Genomic DNA, 18,434 nt, shown 5'->3' with positions numbered 1-18,434 from the left:
ACACATTACTAATTAAGAAAATGTTTGGGGGCTGTTGGAGTATAAAGTCACCATCATCTCTCAGGGTATACTCGATTTTGAAAAGTAAAAGGTCTCTGAGAACGCCAGTACGACAGAACACAAATATCTCATTCTTGGGTTGCAGATTTATGTAGCACTTGGATTTTATTTTCCACTACTAATGGTATGACTTTTACTTTAGATGTTGCAATCTGTTTTGCTGTCCCAGCTGCTGGCCCTTATGAGAAGAACTGAGTAGGTTTAATTCAACCCTCTGGATGATAAAGATGCCATTAACAATGAGTTTAAGAAACAACGGACATAGTTCAACTTGTTCTGGCACCCACAACAGAAGAAACTGGAAGTATTGATAGCAGAGACAAAGCCCAAGACAATGACGAAACAGAAGGGATATGTTTCTTATTCACAATTAGACCAAAAGGTAATGTGATAATGTAGATTTAAATTATTTCGGTCAGACTACATGGACAGCATTGTGCCAATTTATTAATTTAGTTTTCTCTTCTGCTTTATTTTCTTTTTACAGATATCAGAAGCATCTTCCAAAGTGTCACAGGAAATTGTTGGAACAAAACAAAAATTTTCGAATTATTTTCAAACTCTTACTGCTCTTTGACTTTTATTCTTCCAGTGAACACTCAAACACTTGGGCAACTGGAGGAAACACATGACCATAACCAGGAATAAATGTGTGTTTAAAAAGTATTTGCATAGTTGGGAAAAACAATTAGTGATTATTTCAAATCCTGATCATTTAACTTGAATATATCAAAAGTAAAATAAATGAGAAGTGCGTCCAGGGCAAACCACAGATCAACAGGTATCTTATACAGCATGTGACTTCTACATCAAATTAATGATTGATGGCTGTGAACTGGGAAACCAACCTGAAAACCCTGTATTGAGAGAAGGTAACGGTAAGGCCTGGGCAACTCTTAACAGAAGCTGCCTATAAGAACATCTGGGGCTCCGGCCCCTCGAGAGACAAAGAATTCCTTTGTTTCTAGGAGAAGTAGAAAAGAATCACCATCAGAAGTAACAAAAGACCTTGAGATCTAAAAACATAGATTAGGCTATTTTTTTCCTTTATCTTTGGTCAGAACATCATTCATCAGTGCCGCCAGGGGTATTTCTCCAGTGCCTTTTCTAAAATGAATGTCCCATCAAAATTTTTGAATTCTATTTAATATTACATGTTATTAATTTTCCCAGAAAAACTTTAAGAGAAGAACTATGTTTCTAACTCCAATGACAAAGGCAAACTTCCAAATACGAATCGTTTCAACCCTATGCCTGTAGAAAAATTGCTCCTCTGCCTCTCCTGTAGCATGCTATTCATAGATCTCTAAGCAGCTACTAGTCCAGACCAGATGACTGTAACAAATTCAAACACTTCTGGCAGAGGCATGCTTATTATTTTCCAATATGACTGTCTGCCAAGTTTCCCTGTCCAGGATTTTTTTTTTTTTTGTTAAAGAAAGGAATTGTGCGAGCCAAGCTATGGCAGGGACTAGCCTTCAAATAATTCTTGTAGAAAGTGGAAGTGCACTAGCATACACACAGCCCAGTATCTGAAAGGGGGTCAAAACATTAGAAGACACAGCACAATCAAAACTCAAATCTTCAGGAAACAAAATGCTGTGCTGTCACTCCTAAGTCATTTATCAGTACAGAATACTCAAACACCTTACTAATACATGTGCTGAAAAAAGCATAAACTTTAATGAAATAAGCTGAAATTGATGAAAACGGACATCTTTATTTCCCCTGAAAATATAGGTTTTTAATAACACCCTTTGTTTTATGACTTTTCAGTACATATTCTACAATGTCTGTTTCCACTCTATTTCTCATTACTTTCGTTGTACAACTCTGCACACAAAATTACGGCAAAAAGGCAAGTATCTTGTGAGGAATTGTTAGAGGCACAGCCTCGTACCGTTATCTTAACTTAAATGCCGCTGTGATTAAGACACCCTAGGGCAAGAAAAGTGGGGTGAATCCCACTTCAAGCACTCCATGACCTTGTACAAGTCATTCAATCCTCACACTCTTGATTCTACATCTACACTACCAAATTAAAAATCACCCAAGCAATTTACAGCACAAGTTCATTCACTAACTGTATGCATGGCACTCAGAAAGAAATACAGCCGTGCAGTCTATAAATGAGAAACACACACACGAATCCTTCCAAAAGAAAGTAGAGTTAAAAGACAAAACTCAAGAAGTCGAATGTATTCAAGGGGTTCTGCGTGTGATTCACTGTTTTCAGTCTGAACACAATCTTGAAAAGCAAAGTTGAATGAATTAGCAAGAATTTAATCCCATTTATAGTTACTCTAATGAGCAAAAATACAAAGTCATGACCAAACAACACAGATACTTCCTAAAACAGCAGTGTTTTGATATGGCAAGTCTTTTGATTTTTCTTGCCATTATCAGGTTTTCAGGACTTGGTATGTAAAATTCGGTTTGGGACATGAACTTCCCATAGGGAGAGGAGAAAACATTTCTGAAGTTATGACTGCAAGAAAAATGCCAATCATGTAAAAATTATGACCCTAAGAAACAAAAAGCTTAACCTCCGACGCAAAGCAGAAATAAGACTATGAGTTCTGTCTATTCTCCCCTACAAATAAGTAACTACCCTTGACAATTACGCATTAGAAGGAAACAGGACTCCAATTATTGTTTCTAAATAAAAACATTTGTAGCACATTTCCATAAAAAAAAAAAAAAAAAAAAAAGACCATAAGGGCAGAACTCCTGGATGCAGCCAGAAATACATTGATTTTACAGGAATCGTGAATGTTACATACTTTTAAAAACCAGGTCTTGTTGTTGTAGAACCCAATTAATGAGATAATCTACTGACAAACTGCTTTGCACCTGAGGAATTGTCGCTAGAAATTTTAATAACATCCCAAATATTAAGAAGCTGTCTTACAACAAAGAAAGATCTAATCCATGATTTCCTGCAACTGGCTAGTTACCAGAAATCTTTAACGTGAGATCTGACACGTTAATCCTGTTGTTGTGGCTGCTGCTGTTCAATATCCAGGGAATCGAGATCTCTGTTAAAAACAGACAATTACAGAGCGTTAATACTTGTGTTCCCCCTCAAAAAAAAGGCAGCCTATTTCTAAGTAAACAGTAATTATAATCTTTTACTACATTTCTCGCTTTTTTCCACATTTTGCTAATTGAAAATTGTGTTTTAATTGTATCTAGTTTCTTTTTGTGTTATTTCTCACTTTTGGAGAAGGTCACTCCATTTTCATCATGCTCTTTAGCAACAGTATGAAATGTCCAATTTTTTACAGATTTCTTAACCGGTTGAGCAAATCTAAATACAAAACAACATGAGTTCCAGCCATTACAAACCCTCTTTGGAGGAAAGCCTTTTGTCTATGATCAGGCCTACGCAGAAGTACCCCTAGGCCTCGTGAGAGATGATTTTAGAAGTCTTTTTTAAGCTAAACATTTAACCATAGAGGTTAGCGATGAGAGGCACTGACGGCCAGTTGCAACCGAGCTTCTTCGCAAAGTTCCTGAATGGAACAAAGAGCTCTTGAAGCCATTGCACAACCACAAACCCAGTCAAAACAGCAACAATCTTCACTACAGATGTGACCTGTGCTTCGTTAATTCAGAGCTGAACTTCAAGTAACTCGCAGAGTCGGAAACTACCTCAGATCGGATTTAATTCCGAGTTCGGGATGAGTGTACACAGAAGCTATTTGCCAGAAAAACAACGCTCCCTGCAGTTGGCGCCTTATCCTTTTACATGGCCAGCCTCCAACATCAACTTGGAGATTTCCTTCTTCTAAATGCTGGCAGCTACTAAAACACAGGTTGATGAAAACACACTTTTCTCCTTGTAATATATGTAACGTACCACGGTGGTGAATTCTGTTGGTCACCTCAAAAATTATCAGAAATAGAAAAAAAAAACAAAACACAAAAAGGTTAAAAAAAAAAAAAAAAAAAAGGACTGCTCTGCTTCCTTACATAGAAAAAAAGAAAATCCACTAAAGACCCACATATTCTTTCCTTTCAGTTCCAATCCTGGCTAGCAAATAATATCAGAGGATATAAAGTTCCTTTATATTGTGTACTAATAATCACAATACATTAAACGCTAAAATTAGAGAGTGCTTAAAACACAGCGCTTTGGAAGAAAACAATTATTGTAATCAGGCGCTGTAAAACGGCTGCTGTACTGCAGAATATGTAATTTCATTTTCTTTCCTAAAGTGATTTTTTAAAGACATGACATAGTTAAAACCACATTTAGTTCTCACATTTCTTTCAAAATGGAGAGCAATACAATCACCGCAAAGAGAAAAGAAAGATCTTTCTTTTTAAAATATAATCGATCCGTATTCTAACAGCAATAACAACGGTGGTTTTGTGTTGTTTTTTTTCCCCTTAGCTGGAACAAGGAAAAAATTCCCCAAGGTAGTTCCAGTTCCCTACCACTGTGACAACCACACCATGTTGCCCTTTCTGCTGGCATTGTAAGACTCAGCGTAGAAACATCCAGGCAAGTAGCAGCAGTGCCACCAACAGATTTGAGCTGACAAATCAGTAACAATAACCTGGTTTTAAGAATCCTTAGAAAACAGATGCCAAAAAAGAACTGGCACCACCTTTATAAAAGTTTACTAGAAGTAATTCCCTTTGTATATGTAACACTGTCACCCTTCCTTACAGTTATTTTTTTAAAACTGATTTTTTAAACATATTTTACCAAGCATTTTCATTTTCTCTAAGAAACCCACAGCAACAAATAAAATATACACTTCCAAGTATAACAACAAGAGGCTGCAATCATAACCAATCACTCCAGTAACTAAATATTGACAGAGCTCAAGATTTAGGAGATAGCTCTCCCTATCCCATTTTCCTCCTCACCTATCCTAAAAACACGCCTCCAATGATCACTGGATGCTGTAAGAAAATAAATGCTTGCAATCCAACACTTGAAGAATTTTCCAGTTATGACTTAACTGCGAGAAGAGTAAAAGATCAAAACTATACTGAATTTTAACATCGTTTTAACCACAATTTTGGATATCATGAGATTTGTAACAGCTATACTGGGTTCTATTCCATCAGAAAGACTGTGGTTCTGGGTATGCATTTAAACATACAATTTACAGATATTGAAGAGCCAGGCTTACACTCAAAATACCAGACCATATCTAACTTCATATGGTACGGTAATGAGTTCCTTACAGTAAGGAATGGCTTGGTATCTGTAACAAATCACTACATATTTGGAGAAATTTAGAAACTGTTTCTAATAATGCTTTGAAGAAAAAAAAACTGAGACTGCTTCGTAACTGCAGGTGCAATGGACTTCTAATTCCCTGAGTTGTATTTTTGTCCTCTGTATGTCTCCTCCTGCAATCTTCACATGAATACACTCTCTCCAGTACCAGCAACAGCCTTTTCTAGTGTTTTGATCAACTGAAACATAGCAGAATTCTTCTGCAGAGCTTCTGTAATGTGTAATATTTAAGAATAAAAAAGCAGTAGAAAATCATGTACCCTTCTCCAATTACTTCTTACAACATCAAATATAAGCTCACAAAATTCCCTGCAACATTATTTTCAGCTCTAGAATAGTCACGACCTAAATTATGCTGTAGTTGCACGAAGAACCCAGTTATTTGAGGGCAACAGACTGAATCTACCTCCATAAAAACAAATCCCCCAAACCTCCTCAGCTCTGCAAATGTATTTCATCAATCTTTCCCCTCCTCTTTCTCATTCCCTGCAATTCTAAGTGACTTCCTAGTGTAAAATCACTAGCATAATTGCATTTGTACAAAATCAAGGCAAAAAAAATGAATGGCTTCAGAACGCCACATTCATGCAAAGCGACTGCTACTGCATCAAAGTCTTGGACTAAAGTTCCAGGTCAATACTGCACATCACAAAATATTTAAAATTATTAACATAAAAAATGCAAGCTACTAGATTTGAAAGCTCATTGGAAATAATCTTAGAGACGTGTGCACATATTCAGATGTACAACCAAGCTTTGAGATTTAACTGATGGCTGCTGCAGAGCAGCTACAAAAACTGCCAACATTTTGTACGACAGTTTTAAACATTACTTGTGCTTCCCCCGACTGCTGTGTATCAAATTAAGTATCTTCAGATGATAAAAGCATTATAATGCAATCTTATTCATCAGATTTTCTCCTAAACCAACTTATCACAAAGTCTCAAAAGGAACTGAAAGAGACTCATTGACATTTCTGTCTATATTTACTAATGCTGCAATAGTTAAAGCTTTGTTTGCAACAAGAGGACAATATTTAGATATAGACACTTGATTAAGCGATGAATCAGCTTTTTACTCCAGAAACCCTATCCCTGGGCTAACGTGGAACTCGCACAGGAGTGAAAGACACGTATACACACCAGAGGATTAAAAATAAAAAGCCCAAGCACCACCCTGATAACCAAACCATGCTGACCTAGTTCCCACTAAGCCTTTACCCCTTCTTTAAGATTGTTTTAAGAATGAAATGTTTTTCAGAAGAATTTAAGAAGTCCTGCAGAAGGCTCGTAAATGGTAACAACGCTATGTCTGCGTGAGATTTGTCTACCGTGTAACAGAGAACGTAATATGCAACATGTAAATTATTCTGCTCACTTGAGCTGCATCCAGACTAAGAAAATAAGAGAGCAACTTCTAAAAGTGTTGCCTGGCATTTGGTAAAGCTGCACGTAAGGTTAACTGTTATGGTGCTCACTCAACTCATTCACAGTGAAGTAACTGCGGGTATCTGTGAGAACACAGGACAAGAGACTATTGGGCTTTCAAGAAATATCTCAGTCACCTGATTCTACTAGAGCATACTATATGTATATCACATGGCGTTAGTCCCTCTTTTAGTCACACACAAGAAAGTCCTTATTCAAGGTCCTAGAGGCACCTGTGCCACCTTCACTCTGGTCTACTGTCATTTTTCCATCACCATTTTATCTCCACAACTTTCTTTCCAAATGCCTACACTTCAGCTTCTCACCATGAAGGTCCTGCTATCAAAATATTAAATCTCTGGTCAGGAGGGTGTTGTAAGAAAGGCAATCGTTCATCCTTTAAAAACCATAGGATTCAAAATTTTGGTGAAATTAAACAGTCTGCTAGGAGTCAGACAGCTACAGAAGCCAGATTATTTATCAAATTAAAATGTATCATTGCTAGTGGGCTGTTTAAGGGAATGACATTCTGAAAATGCTGAAGATGACCTTGGAAAGAATAAAGCATTGCTGAGGTGTCCCCCGCCCAACGCACCGAGCTTACACAAAACGAGTAAGGTTTGTATGGAGGCAACTGAAGAATGTGACCTAAGAGCAAGCTACTGAAAGCATCATTTACACTAAAGAGATGATCACTTGAAGTGATTCATTTCTCTCTTTTTTTAATTTACACATCTGCCACATACATACTCGTGTTATGTGGACCCATCTATCTTCCTCTGCCAACAAATGATCTATTTTCTCCCGCATGCTTCACACTGCATCATCAGGCTTGAAGTCTGGTTTTATTGCCACTGATACATTGGGAAGATGAACACAGGATATTCAGAATTTGTTTCATTTGCATTTTCACATCCCTTCACCTACAAACAGCGATACAAGTTTTCATGAAAGCCAACAACGCAAAAGGTGCTTGCAAACTGCAAATCCTCCTGGGGATATTGTAGTTCTCCACGATGCTCCACACCTCTTGGGCAGTTCTCGCTACCGGGGGCTTTGTTTTCTTCCTCTTCTCCCACTGCACAGAGCAATAAGCCTCGTGTAACACCTCCTTTGCTTCCAGCCACCAGGCTGGAGAGAAGAAATTCCAGGGGATGAACCAGTCCCAAGGGCCAAAGCAAGTGAAACCAGCAGGGAGCAGCCTCAGATAACTGGTCCCTGTTGTTGCTGCTCCAACATCACTATTTTCCCCAGGCCTGGCCCTCAGCACTCTGTTTCGCCCGCCTCCCCCTCCCCACCTCACCTCACATGCTCTCCATATCCCCATCCGCTCCCGGCTTTCCTTTCAACACGTTCTTCCCTCGTCCTGTTTTTCCATTCAAGCAATCCCTCCTACAAAATTCCACTTCAAAATAATGACTAGCAATATCACCGCACCATCTGCTTTCCTAACATATCACTCTTTCTACACCTTTTAACGTCCCATTTCAAACAGAACACAATTTTCTTGGAGCGAGGACTACCCACCATTATCTGCACGCTGTCTGAAACAACCGGGTTCTGTTCTTAAGCCTTTCATCTTTATTACAGCAGTGGTTAAAAACACCAGTTTATTTCTTTGATTAGGCTTCCAACTGCTGGCATAAGAACATAAGCTCACCAAAATCTGACACGCTGGCACAATCTGTAAATGCTTAGCAAAACTTTAGTTCTTCCCACCCATCCTAAGGTTTTTGGTTTGGATTTTTTTTTAATGCAGACTCAAAACAGGAATCCAGCCTGTGACGATATAGGGTCACCTTTGCATGGGAATTGCAGGTTTACAAACCTGCCTAGTATACAAGAATACACAAATTCATGAAGAACCATACATAAAAAATGTAATAAAGAATGGCCTCAATTACCATGGCAAGTTAAATTACTTTATTCACAACAAATGCCATTTTGCCCTAACCAGGGAAAATGGGAGGATTTCAAGTAGTAACTGATACAGAGCATGGTTTTAGTCAAATGATGACTTACATGCAGTTATTTTGTATCATTCCCACATTTTCTGTTCAGGTGAAACACACCATAAAAATAGAGAATGTAAAAATAATAATTTTGGGGTCTATATAGTTATACTTTGAGATATCTACATATAAATGTTACAAACACTACAAAACAAACCTGGCTGTAAGCAGGAATGAAATGAAGCACACGTTCAGTCACCCCAGAAGATGATATTGTTAAATAAACGAGGAGGTAACAACAAAAACATGCTGTGGAGAAAGAGCTCTGAAATGGCCTTGACTTATGCTGTGAAGTAAGAAATTAAGTGTGAGGGGGAGAAGTCTTGCAATAACACATAGGCAAGTCCTTTGTGGTATACCCCAGAGGTCAATACTGGGCCAGTACCGTTTAACAATTACCTCAGTGACCTGGACGTTGAACAGGTGCACCCTCAACACGCTTGCAGATGATACAAAATTTGGAGGAGCGCCTTATACAGCAGAGGGTTGTGCTGTGAGATTCAGCAGGACCTTGCCAAGCAGAGAGGAACCTCAGGGAGACCAGAAAAGGGAACACAAAGTCCTCACCTGCAGAGGAACGACTCCACGCATCTGTACAAGCTGGTCTGAAAGAAGCTTTGCAGAATAGGACCTCAGGGCCCTGGATGAATGTGAGCCAGCAACACCTCAGCAGCATCCCCAGTTGCGCTAGGAATGCCTCCAGCAGCAGGTCCAGGGAGGTGACCCTTCTCCCCTCCTCAGCACTGCCAAGATGCGCAGAGCGCCGGGTCCAGGCCTGGGCTCCCAGGTCCAAGGCAGACACGGACACATTGGAGCCAAGGCATGAAGGTGACCAAGGGCTTGCAGCACACAAGGGGAGGCTGCGTGAGCTCCGACCCTGTAAGCCTGAAGAAAAAGACTGGGGGTGGGGGGAGTCAAGCACTGGAACTTACTGCTCCAAGGGAGGTTGTGGAGTTCCCACCCCTGGAGCTGCTCCAGGTGACCCCGCTTGGACAACCCAGATACCTCCAGGTCCCTTCCAACCCCAACAGTTCTGTGAGCATTAATCTGAGGGCAAAACCACCCTTCAGCTGAAGGAAATGCACAAACAGTTAATACTCAGAGCACCACTGGGTTGTTTTTACTGCTGCGATTTAGGCCTAACAGTAAAGACGGTTAAGCCATAGTTCTATAAAGCTAATTCAAACAGCTCAAATATTAAAATATTTGATTCCAAGTATTTATAAAATATTGTCAGTGTATGTCAACATAAGAAAGAGCCTGTAATCCCTTCTAATTCCTTACAGATATTAAAGTGGGTTTCACTGCTTATAAACATGAATTCGCAGAACCTCTTGTTTAATGGTCAGTGGATAAAAACACAACACAGAAGAACATGAAGGAAGAGTGATCTGCAATGAAAGCCTGTTGTAACACCTTTGCTAGGTTAAATAGGTAACTTTTAAAATGGAAACGTAAAAGCTGCTATATTGAGAACTCCACAAAATAACCTCCTCGTCTGGATAATAAATATAATAGGGGTGGCAGCAATAAAAATTTGTTCATTACTGATCTGAAGGCAGTACCTGCAGAAATGAGGGCTGAATCAGTTTCCAATTCCCACTGCTTAATAGGATTGGTGCTATACAGAAAACCACCTAGGTAGTTTCAAACACAAAGTGAACGACTCATTATACATCTCATTATACAAAACTCAGAAAACTTGTATTGTAAACCTCCCCTGAGGAGTAATGCCAAGTATTATGGATTAGGTGCAACATTACACAGCCCTTTCAATATTCGCACAGAGTATTGCATGTTGATATCGCACCTAAAATAGGACATGCAGCCTTGCTGTAGTAAACACTCGTTTAGTCAGCAAACAGTATAGAGGTGCGATTTGAATGTAAATCAGCAGTGGCTGCTCATACTCTCTCTGTAATTTGGGGGAAAAAAACCTGTCGAAGAGGGACAAGCCCAACCCAGCAATGGTACATGTAGTAAATACTCTTTCCAAATCTCTATTGGCTTTCAGTAATACCACCAAGAGCTTCCAGGAACTTTTACAGTAGTAATGTAACCAACTCAAAGCCAGGTTGCTGGCACCCTTCCCACACCCTCTGGATGCCACCATGCTGCCCTGGACGCTGGAACAGGCTGTACGGAGCACCTCGTGCTGACAAGAGCAGTCTCAGTAAGCTCAGAATGGCTGAGGTTGGAAGGGACCTCTGGAGATCACCTGGCCCAACCAGGACCTCTTACCCAGGCTCACGTCCAGCCAGATTCTGAATACCTCCATGGAGGGAGACTCCACAACCTGAAAATCAGAGAGGGCATGCACATGTACACCAAAGCCACACACGTGAACTCAGAAACACACAGGCAATGTTATGGGCTGCATACATACATGGGCGGTGGAAGAAGTTACCTGAAATGGCCGTCTGCATGCTGATGGCAGGACAGCGAAAAGCGGGAGCATCCAGACATCAAACGGCTCTGTAATAACTCACACGAGCCACTACCAGCCAGCAGGTGTGAGGTGTTATTTAAGCACTTGGCCAAAATACCCACAAACTTCTAATGCATCTTATAGCTGCTCTATAAAAAAACAACTCTTGAAAGAAGAGAAGCTTAACAAGCATGCATGAATGAAGCCTGTGCAAACGCTGGCATTTCAGGCAATCCCTTTATCTCATACAAACTTTTTTGATATTTGTTTAGATTCTTGCATATTTTGGGCTGTATCCTCATCCTTAAAGTCACTGTAGCACAGGCAGGAAAACAGTGCCTGTTTGTACACTCACAGATTTGATTCTTCCTCTGCATTCTGCAAAATTGTTTTCACCAGAATACACAGAGGTATCATGAGCAACAGTGCAATTACAGACTAACTATGCAGATTTCATGGCAGATCTTGCCAGCCAGTCCCTGGACCCTGTTAATCAAGTCTAGGCTTTAATGTTATAATTGTTACCATGACTATAACTTTTCTCAGCATATAAAGGAACATTATTTTGCTATTTACATGAATTCATCATGGGGCAGCGTAGTATCATAGAAAAAAATACTGCCTGCAGACAGTAACTGCTTCATTGTATTATCAGTTTTGCTATTGATGTGATGTGGGACCCTATGCAAATCCATTTTCTCTACCCAGGTATATCTCGCCATCTGTCAAGAATACGTTCCCGAAATGCATGATAGCGATTCAATAGACAGGGAAACAGTTTCTCCCCAAAGAGCAAGTTAATATAGAGGAGATGTACACAGGAATGTAGGAAAGGCACGTAATTTTAATATGCAGGGACGATACATGTGACATGGCAAAGAGAGGAAAAAGCAAGTCTATCAAGGGTCAACTTGATGTCCAACAATGACAGGTGAGGTGCAAGAGATGCAGGCTTGTCAGAGGCTGGCTTTGTGACAGCTGGAGATACAGAATGCTTAATTAAAAAAACAACCCCCCCCCAATCAAAACCACACAAAGGTTTGCTGCTAATTGGCCTGAGACTTTGATCAGCAGATCTCCCACAACACGAGACTGAATCTCCAGTGATACTGTCCAATCATTCCGAAAGATTTCAGCTGCTTCATCTGAGAACAAACTTCCAACATAAATCTTTCAGCATGAGCGTTCTTGCTGCCTCCCTCTGAACAGTTCGTTTCATTGTCATCTTCGTCCTTCTCAGAGGCACGCTGAGGTCAATCAAGTCAATCAAGGGGAAAGGACAAAAACAGGGTAATGACAACAGTTAGCAGAACAGGCTATTAAATGATCGATACTGGAAGTCTGAAAGAGGAGACTGAGAAGAAATGGATAGCATGGTGTTACCACACCTGTTTCCTTCTTCCAGAGATTTATCTTGTCTGCTCAGACTGCAAAAATTACTAAGCAGGAGCTGTTTCTCACTGAGTGTTTACACATTGCCTAATCCTGCCAACCTCAGTTGTGACATCCATGTGCTACTCTGGTAAAAATAAGAGAGACGACTATTTTCAGCCCAGCGTGTTATTTTGAGGAGGTTCCTCTTACACACCGAAACAGAAAATATTTCAACAAGCAGCCAAAAAAGACCCACAAGAAATATGTAGCAGAACTGGAAGTGGTATCTGAGACAGATAAGCTGCTTCAAGGGGTGCTGAGCATAGAAATGAGTTCCAAGTTAGGTATTGTGGACAATACTCAGTATGGACACGGCTACTTTGTGAAAAACTCGGGACTCTACAACAGCTGAAGGGGTTGTAGGCAGATAGTGCCAGTTACACATCTATTTTTGATTGAATTACAAGAGCACAAACATTCAGTGACTTGACCGAGAGCTACTCTACAGCCGCAAACAGAACAATGGCTATGCAACCAGTGGCTGGATTCTGATTAGAATATCAACTTTGTCACAGTATTTTAAGGTTTATTTAAGAAACTATTATAGCAAGCTCCATACACATAGGTACTTAATTTGCTACTTAACGAGTTTCATACCAGCAGAGCAGAATCTCACTGTTTATTCAGGCAGCCTCTCATTGCTCAAACACCTCAGCAGGCAATCTATACAAAGTAGGTAACAAATGCCTCCAAAGAAGGACAGTTTTTAAAAAATACAAAACAAAACAAAACAAAAAAACAACAAAGGAAACAAAAAACGGACTAGAAAACACACTATTTTTTAAAATCAGGTAAGTTACTGGCTAATGACCTCCAATCACACCACCGACACACCTCAAACAGTGAGAAGAATCTCAGCATAAATGCATTATTCCAAATTCCTCAATTCCTACTTAAGCCCTGTTCACATGTTATGGAAACTACAAACCTCTGGAGAAAAGTGAAACAAATGGGCATGAGGCTATTTTTCAAATAGCTCTTCAGAAGCCTGAGAAGCCTGCCACTGCCCAACGCAGAAATGGGATGCTGGAAGTGGAGCTACACTGTGCAGTCCCAGGCCAGTTGTACCTGGGTATATTGAGGGAGGAGAGCAAAGAGGTAAGGCAGAGGCATTAGCCTCACCACAGCAGCTGCATCCTATTTTGCATCCTCATATCCCCCCAGTGAAGGGACTGGAAGGCCGTAAGAGAAGTGCCCACTTGTGGAGAACTGAACATTGGAAGCAGGGGCAACCAGAAGGATCCCTGGCTGAGAACGCTGGGATAATGAAAGGAGGAGGCTATGGGGAATGGCTATCACTGGACAACGTGTCTGGAGTGATAGCAGGAAAGAAGGGAGGAAAAAGGTTAATCTTGAGCTGAGCATAAAAAGCAGCCAGTTCCTGTGATGAGCTCATTCCTTCTCAAGCGAGCAGCAAGGGAGGAGAGAGAGAGAGACACTGGGATGGGATCAGATATACAGCCCTACAGCCCAGCCAGGTCAGTGAAGGGGGAAAGGGGAGGGAAGAACAGAAGAAGATAAGCAGGCCCCCTCACTGAGTCATAGCAGAGCTACCGCTGCTGGAAGGGAGCCAGATCTGAGCTGGAGCCTTTGCCTCTGCTTTTTTCCTCTCGGAAAACCAAGAAACCAAACTCAGCTGCCTACCTGAAACACATTCAGACTTGGTTGGCTGAAAAGCCCTGCTCTCAATTATGCCCAGCCTCAGAAAAACTCGGGGCCAAAAGTAACTTAAAAACATCCTTTTCTTCAGCTGAGCTTTTGTGCTGCCCTGAAGTAAAATTCAGTCTTGAATCAGTGATTTCATAACACAAAATATAAAAATTCTTCAAAAAGAGACGAAGAGTGGCAGTTGAGGACAGCAGTCTTATGTTATCCCTCAAATTACACGCCGCTTTTTCTTAGGTAAATTTCTAATCTGCCTTCTCCAAAGTCTCTTCCATCAATTGAACAAACATTTCTCAGCCTAACAGCCTTCAAAGCAATTTCAAAACATGTACCTATTTCTGTAGAATTTATCACGTGTCAGCCTCAAATCGCACCCAAATCTGAATTCTGGTTTATTTTTTTTTAATATTTCAACTATCCATTTAAAATACCCATTATCGTGCACCAACAGGCATCTTCTGTGCGGCTTAAGAGTGTCCTCAGCTACTTGGACGCAGTGTCGTTAAGTGAAGTGATTAATTTAGCAACCTCAGCTCATTTATTAATGTCTCCCGTAACACGACACGTATTCTCACCCCAATTTCTTTATGGATGGATTTACAGTTTGCCTCTGTCTTTCAGCAGTTGAACAACACCTGACAAACATGCAGCTGAGCATTCAGATACTTCTTCAGAGGTAGTCAGTGAAATCCTGTGGAAAAACTCCAAGACCTTGAAATGGCCAAGAGCTAGCAGGAAATAAATCACAACCTTGATAGCTCCACATGCCACAACCCAGCAACAAGAACGACAACTCAAGAACCACCAATTAAAGAAATGACCGTTCATAAACAGAAATTCGATTTTCAGCATGCTTTCATTGTTACGAACAGGCCTTGCCTTTTCTCAAAGGTTTATTTCTTTTATAAAAAGCATTTACAAAGATTGCTAGCCAGCAGAACAGAAATACTGCTTGAGAAGATAATGAAATTTTGTTTCATAGTTAAGCATTACCTGGTGAATTAAAGCCTATTGTTTCTAAACATAAGAAGCAATATCACGAGCCTCCTTTAGAAATGCAAAGATGTCTACATCAAATAGTATCTATGATCTTATACAACAAAGCGTGAATTTAATACTGCTTTTACTGTATTACCACCACGGCAGCGTTGCAGCATTTCTGAAATTTTACTTTTTGCCCAATTCATTATGCCAACAGACGTGTAAGTCTGCTTTTCAAGCATCAAGCCACTAAAACGAAATGAAATGGCTTAACCAGCTAAGATGCATTCAAACAGGAATTCTAGCAGTGCTTCACTTCGCTGTTTGCCATCGCAGTCAGAATTTTGCTCTTTGTGTTTCACAGAAAAACAGAAAATAGTAGGCGGGCTCTGGGCTTAAGGAAAGTTTTGATTCCTTGCCTTTTGAGCTCTTATTCAGCAAAGATGTAGGACACCACAAGATGACTCGCATGGTCTTGCTGAAAAGAATGACATTTCTTCTTCTTCAAACGACCCAAAGAAGTTGTCGAGCATTATCACATATACAGCCCATTCTGGGAGTTCATTCCTTCGTTATTTTTAACTAGAAGCCTCATTTTACCTCCCCCAACCACCTTTACCACAAACCACTTTAACTTTGGAATGGTTTGCCAGTACAATCTCTAAATCAATTGTTAAGTATGGGATTACAAAAAAAGCCCTCAAAGATAAGAACATGGGCAGCTTTTGTCATTCATACACCTCTCTGAACGCAGAAGAAGAGGCAGAAAGAGCCCGTGCCTTCAGAACCAAGGTCCATTGCTGTTCCCAGACACAAGATACACTGCTGCCAGACGTTTAACTTTCTGAACATCTGCATAAACCACTCGCGTACACCAATCAATCTCCCTTCACTCAGCAGGTGGGGTTTGGAGCCTGGTCTGAACCTGACTCCCAATTAGCTGCACAGCATGGACGCGCAGCTTTAAACGTACCAAGATTCGTGCAGAGCTAATCATGCTGGAGGTGCAGCAGCCTACGCAGACGTAGTGGTTTGCTATCATGCAGGCAGCGTGGCAACTGAACACCTGTCCTGCAGGCAAGACGTACACGTTAAACCCAACAAGAAGGGGCTGTTCTCCTCCCGACCAACTCACGTGAAGACAAGCATCACGGTGCCCGTAAACCAAACAATAAGCACACACCGTTGCCCTATAGGGTGTATTACAAGTTGGTTTTACCTTTTTTTATTTTTTTTTCCCCTCAAGGAAAACATCAATATAGACGTGACTGTACTTGATTTCATTTTATATTTTGACTCTCCAGCCGAGAATCAGATAGCCCTCTCTCTGAGGTTCTGAGGTCAGGCACTCTGCTTCTGACAATGACTGCTTATTCCCAACACCTCTGCAGACAGGCTTACAGGCTTTTTTGTTTTGTTTTGTTTTTTTAAAAATAGAGATGCAGTAAGAAACTGTTGAAGACAATGAACAAACATTAGGTGGAGAGAAAAGAAGAGTGCCATAAAAAAGTTTAACAAGGAAACGCAGAGAGGATAGCCAAGTCATGCTTCCTTTGCAGACTATAGTAAAACGTGCTTTCTAACCAAGATGAATTAGAAACACTTCAATTATGCAAACTAACATTAAAGCTTATGGTTTGGGAAGCCAAGGATTTCCTACTGTGTTCCTAATAGCTGGACAACGAAACTACTGCACTGTTTACTTTCGGATGCCACATTCATGATATGGCATAGCCTAAACATTTTCTGTAAAGAAAATAAGCCTTAATGAGTTAACCACACACACGCACGCACGCACACAAAGCCTGCTACCTGCCAGACAACCTCAGGCTCTACATTTTTTAATAATGAAATAGCTACTCATGCCATTACATAAATATTATTACATAATATCTCCCTTTGTATGCAAAATTAGAGCTACAATAAAACGGGCCCCACTACCTCAATATTGTATCTATTAATCCCACTCATCCACTTTGTAATTTTGGAGCTGGAGATGCACCAGATCACACCAGCTTTAATACCTCGCGTTTCTCCATATCTGGGAGCAGATAATTGGGGAAAATGAAAAATGTCTGGTCTGCCATGTAAGTGGATGAAGGAAATACGCTATTGCCAGGCTGTTTTATTACCCGTTTTTTGTCTTGCTTAATGTTTAATGTCTACGAGCGATCGGTTTTTCAACGCGTCGATAAAACACGGAGAAATACCTTAATCCCCAAGGTCAGCCTTATACAACGTAAGCATAAAGGGAACGTAAGCGATGACCCCTTAAACACGTCTACCACCTCGGAGAGGAGGCTGTTGTCTAAAAAACACGCCGATTAACGCGTGGGGGGGGGGGCAGAAAGGGGGACGAAGCCCGTGCTGCCGCGCACCGCGCACCGCGGCCGGCCCCGAGCACGGCCGGCTGCGGGCGGCTGGCGACGCGGGGCAGCCCCGGGGGGCAACGTGTGGCCGGCGGCGGGGCCGTGCCCGTCTGCACTGCAGCACCCGCCGCCGCCGGGGGGAATGATAACGATAACGGTGATAATAACAGTAATAATTAAAAAATAAACCGCGGGGTGAGTGCTCCCCCCTCCCCCCCCCCCTTCACGGGGGGCCGGCAGGTGAGAGGCGGGGAGGGGAGGGGAAGGGAAGGGGAAGGGAAAAGGGGAAGGGAAGGGGAAAGAGAAGGGGAAGAAGGGAAAGGGGAAGAAGGGGAAGGGGCCGCGACCCAGCCACAAAGAGCAGGAGCTGCCTCCCCCCGCGCCGCCGGGCGGGCGGCCACAGGCCCGCCGCCAGCGGGCCCCGCGCCGCAGCGGGTGAGGGGAGGGGTGAAGGGGGGGGGTCTGTCTGTCGGTCTGTCTGTCTGTCTGTCTGTCCGTCTGTCCGTCCGTCTCCGTCCGTCCCTCTGTCGGTCCCTTACCTGCGGGGGTGGCGCCGAAGACTCTGACGACGGGCACCCGCCCGGCCGGGGCCTCTCGGAAGTGGGCCTGGCAGGGGTCCAGGCCGGGCAGCGGGCTGCCCATGTAGTAGTCGGCGGTCACGATCCTCACTGAGAACATGGTGCTGGCCGCCGCGAGCCCGCACCGACACCGCCTCCGCCGCCGCCGCCACCAGCGAGGCGCGCGACCGGAGCCGACGCCGAGCCCGCAACGGCTCCGGCCCCCCCCGCCCCCCCCCCC

At 42.0% G+C, this 18,434-nt stretch overlaps 1 protein-coding gene across 1 annotated transcript in view; it reads right to left on the bottom strand.

Moving 5' to 3' along the window:
- REV3L (REV3 like, DNA directed polymerase zeta catalytic subunit) overlaps positions 1 to 18,383 on the bottom strand; it is a 119,584-nt gene extending 101,201 nt beyond the window's left edge. Inside the window, exon 1 of the mRNA XM_035322117.1 lies at positions 18,176 to 18,383. Within this exon, the coding sequence (XP_035178008.1) occupies positions 18,176 to 18,314 (139 nt within the window). The 5' untranslated portion in view covers positions 18,315 to 18,383. The remainder of the gene's footprint in view (positions 1 to 18,175) is intronic.
- Between the last annotated feature and the right edge of the window lie 51 nt (positions 18,384 to 18,434).

This window comes from Oxyura jamaicensis, chromosome 3, assembly GCF_011077185.1.
Source record: "Oxyura jamaicensis isolate SHBP4307 breed ruddy duck chromosome 3, BPBGC_Ojam_1.0, whole genome shotgun sequence".
NCBI lineage: Eukaryota > Metazoa > Chordata > Aves > Anseriformes > Anatidae > Oxyura > Oxyura jamaicensis.
This window is presented reverse-complemented; position numbering and strand designations above follow the sequence as displayed.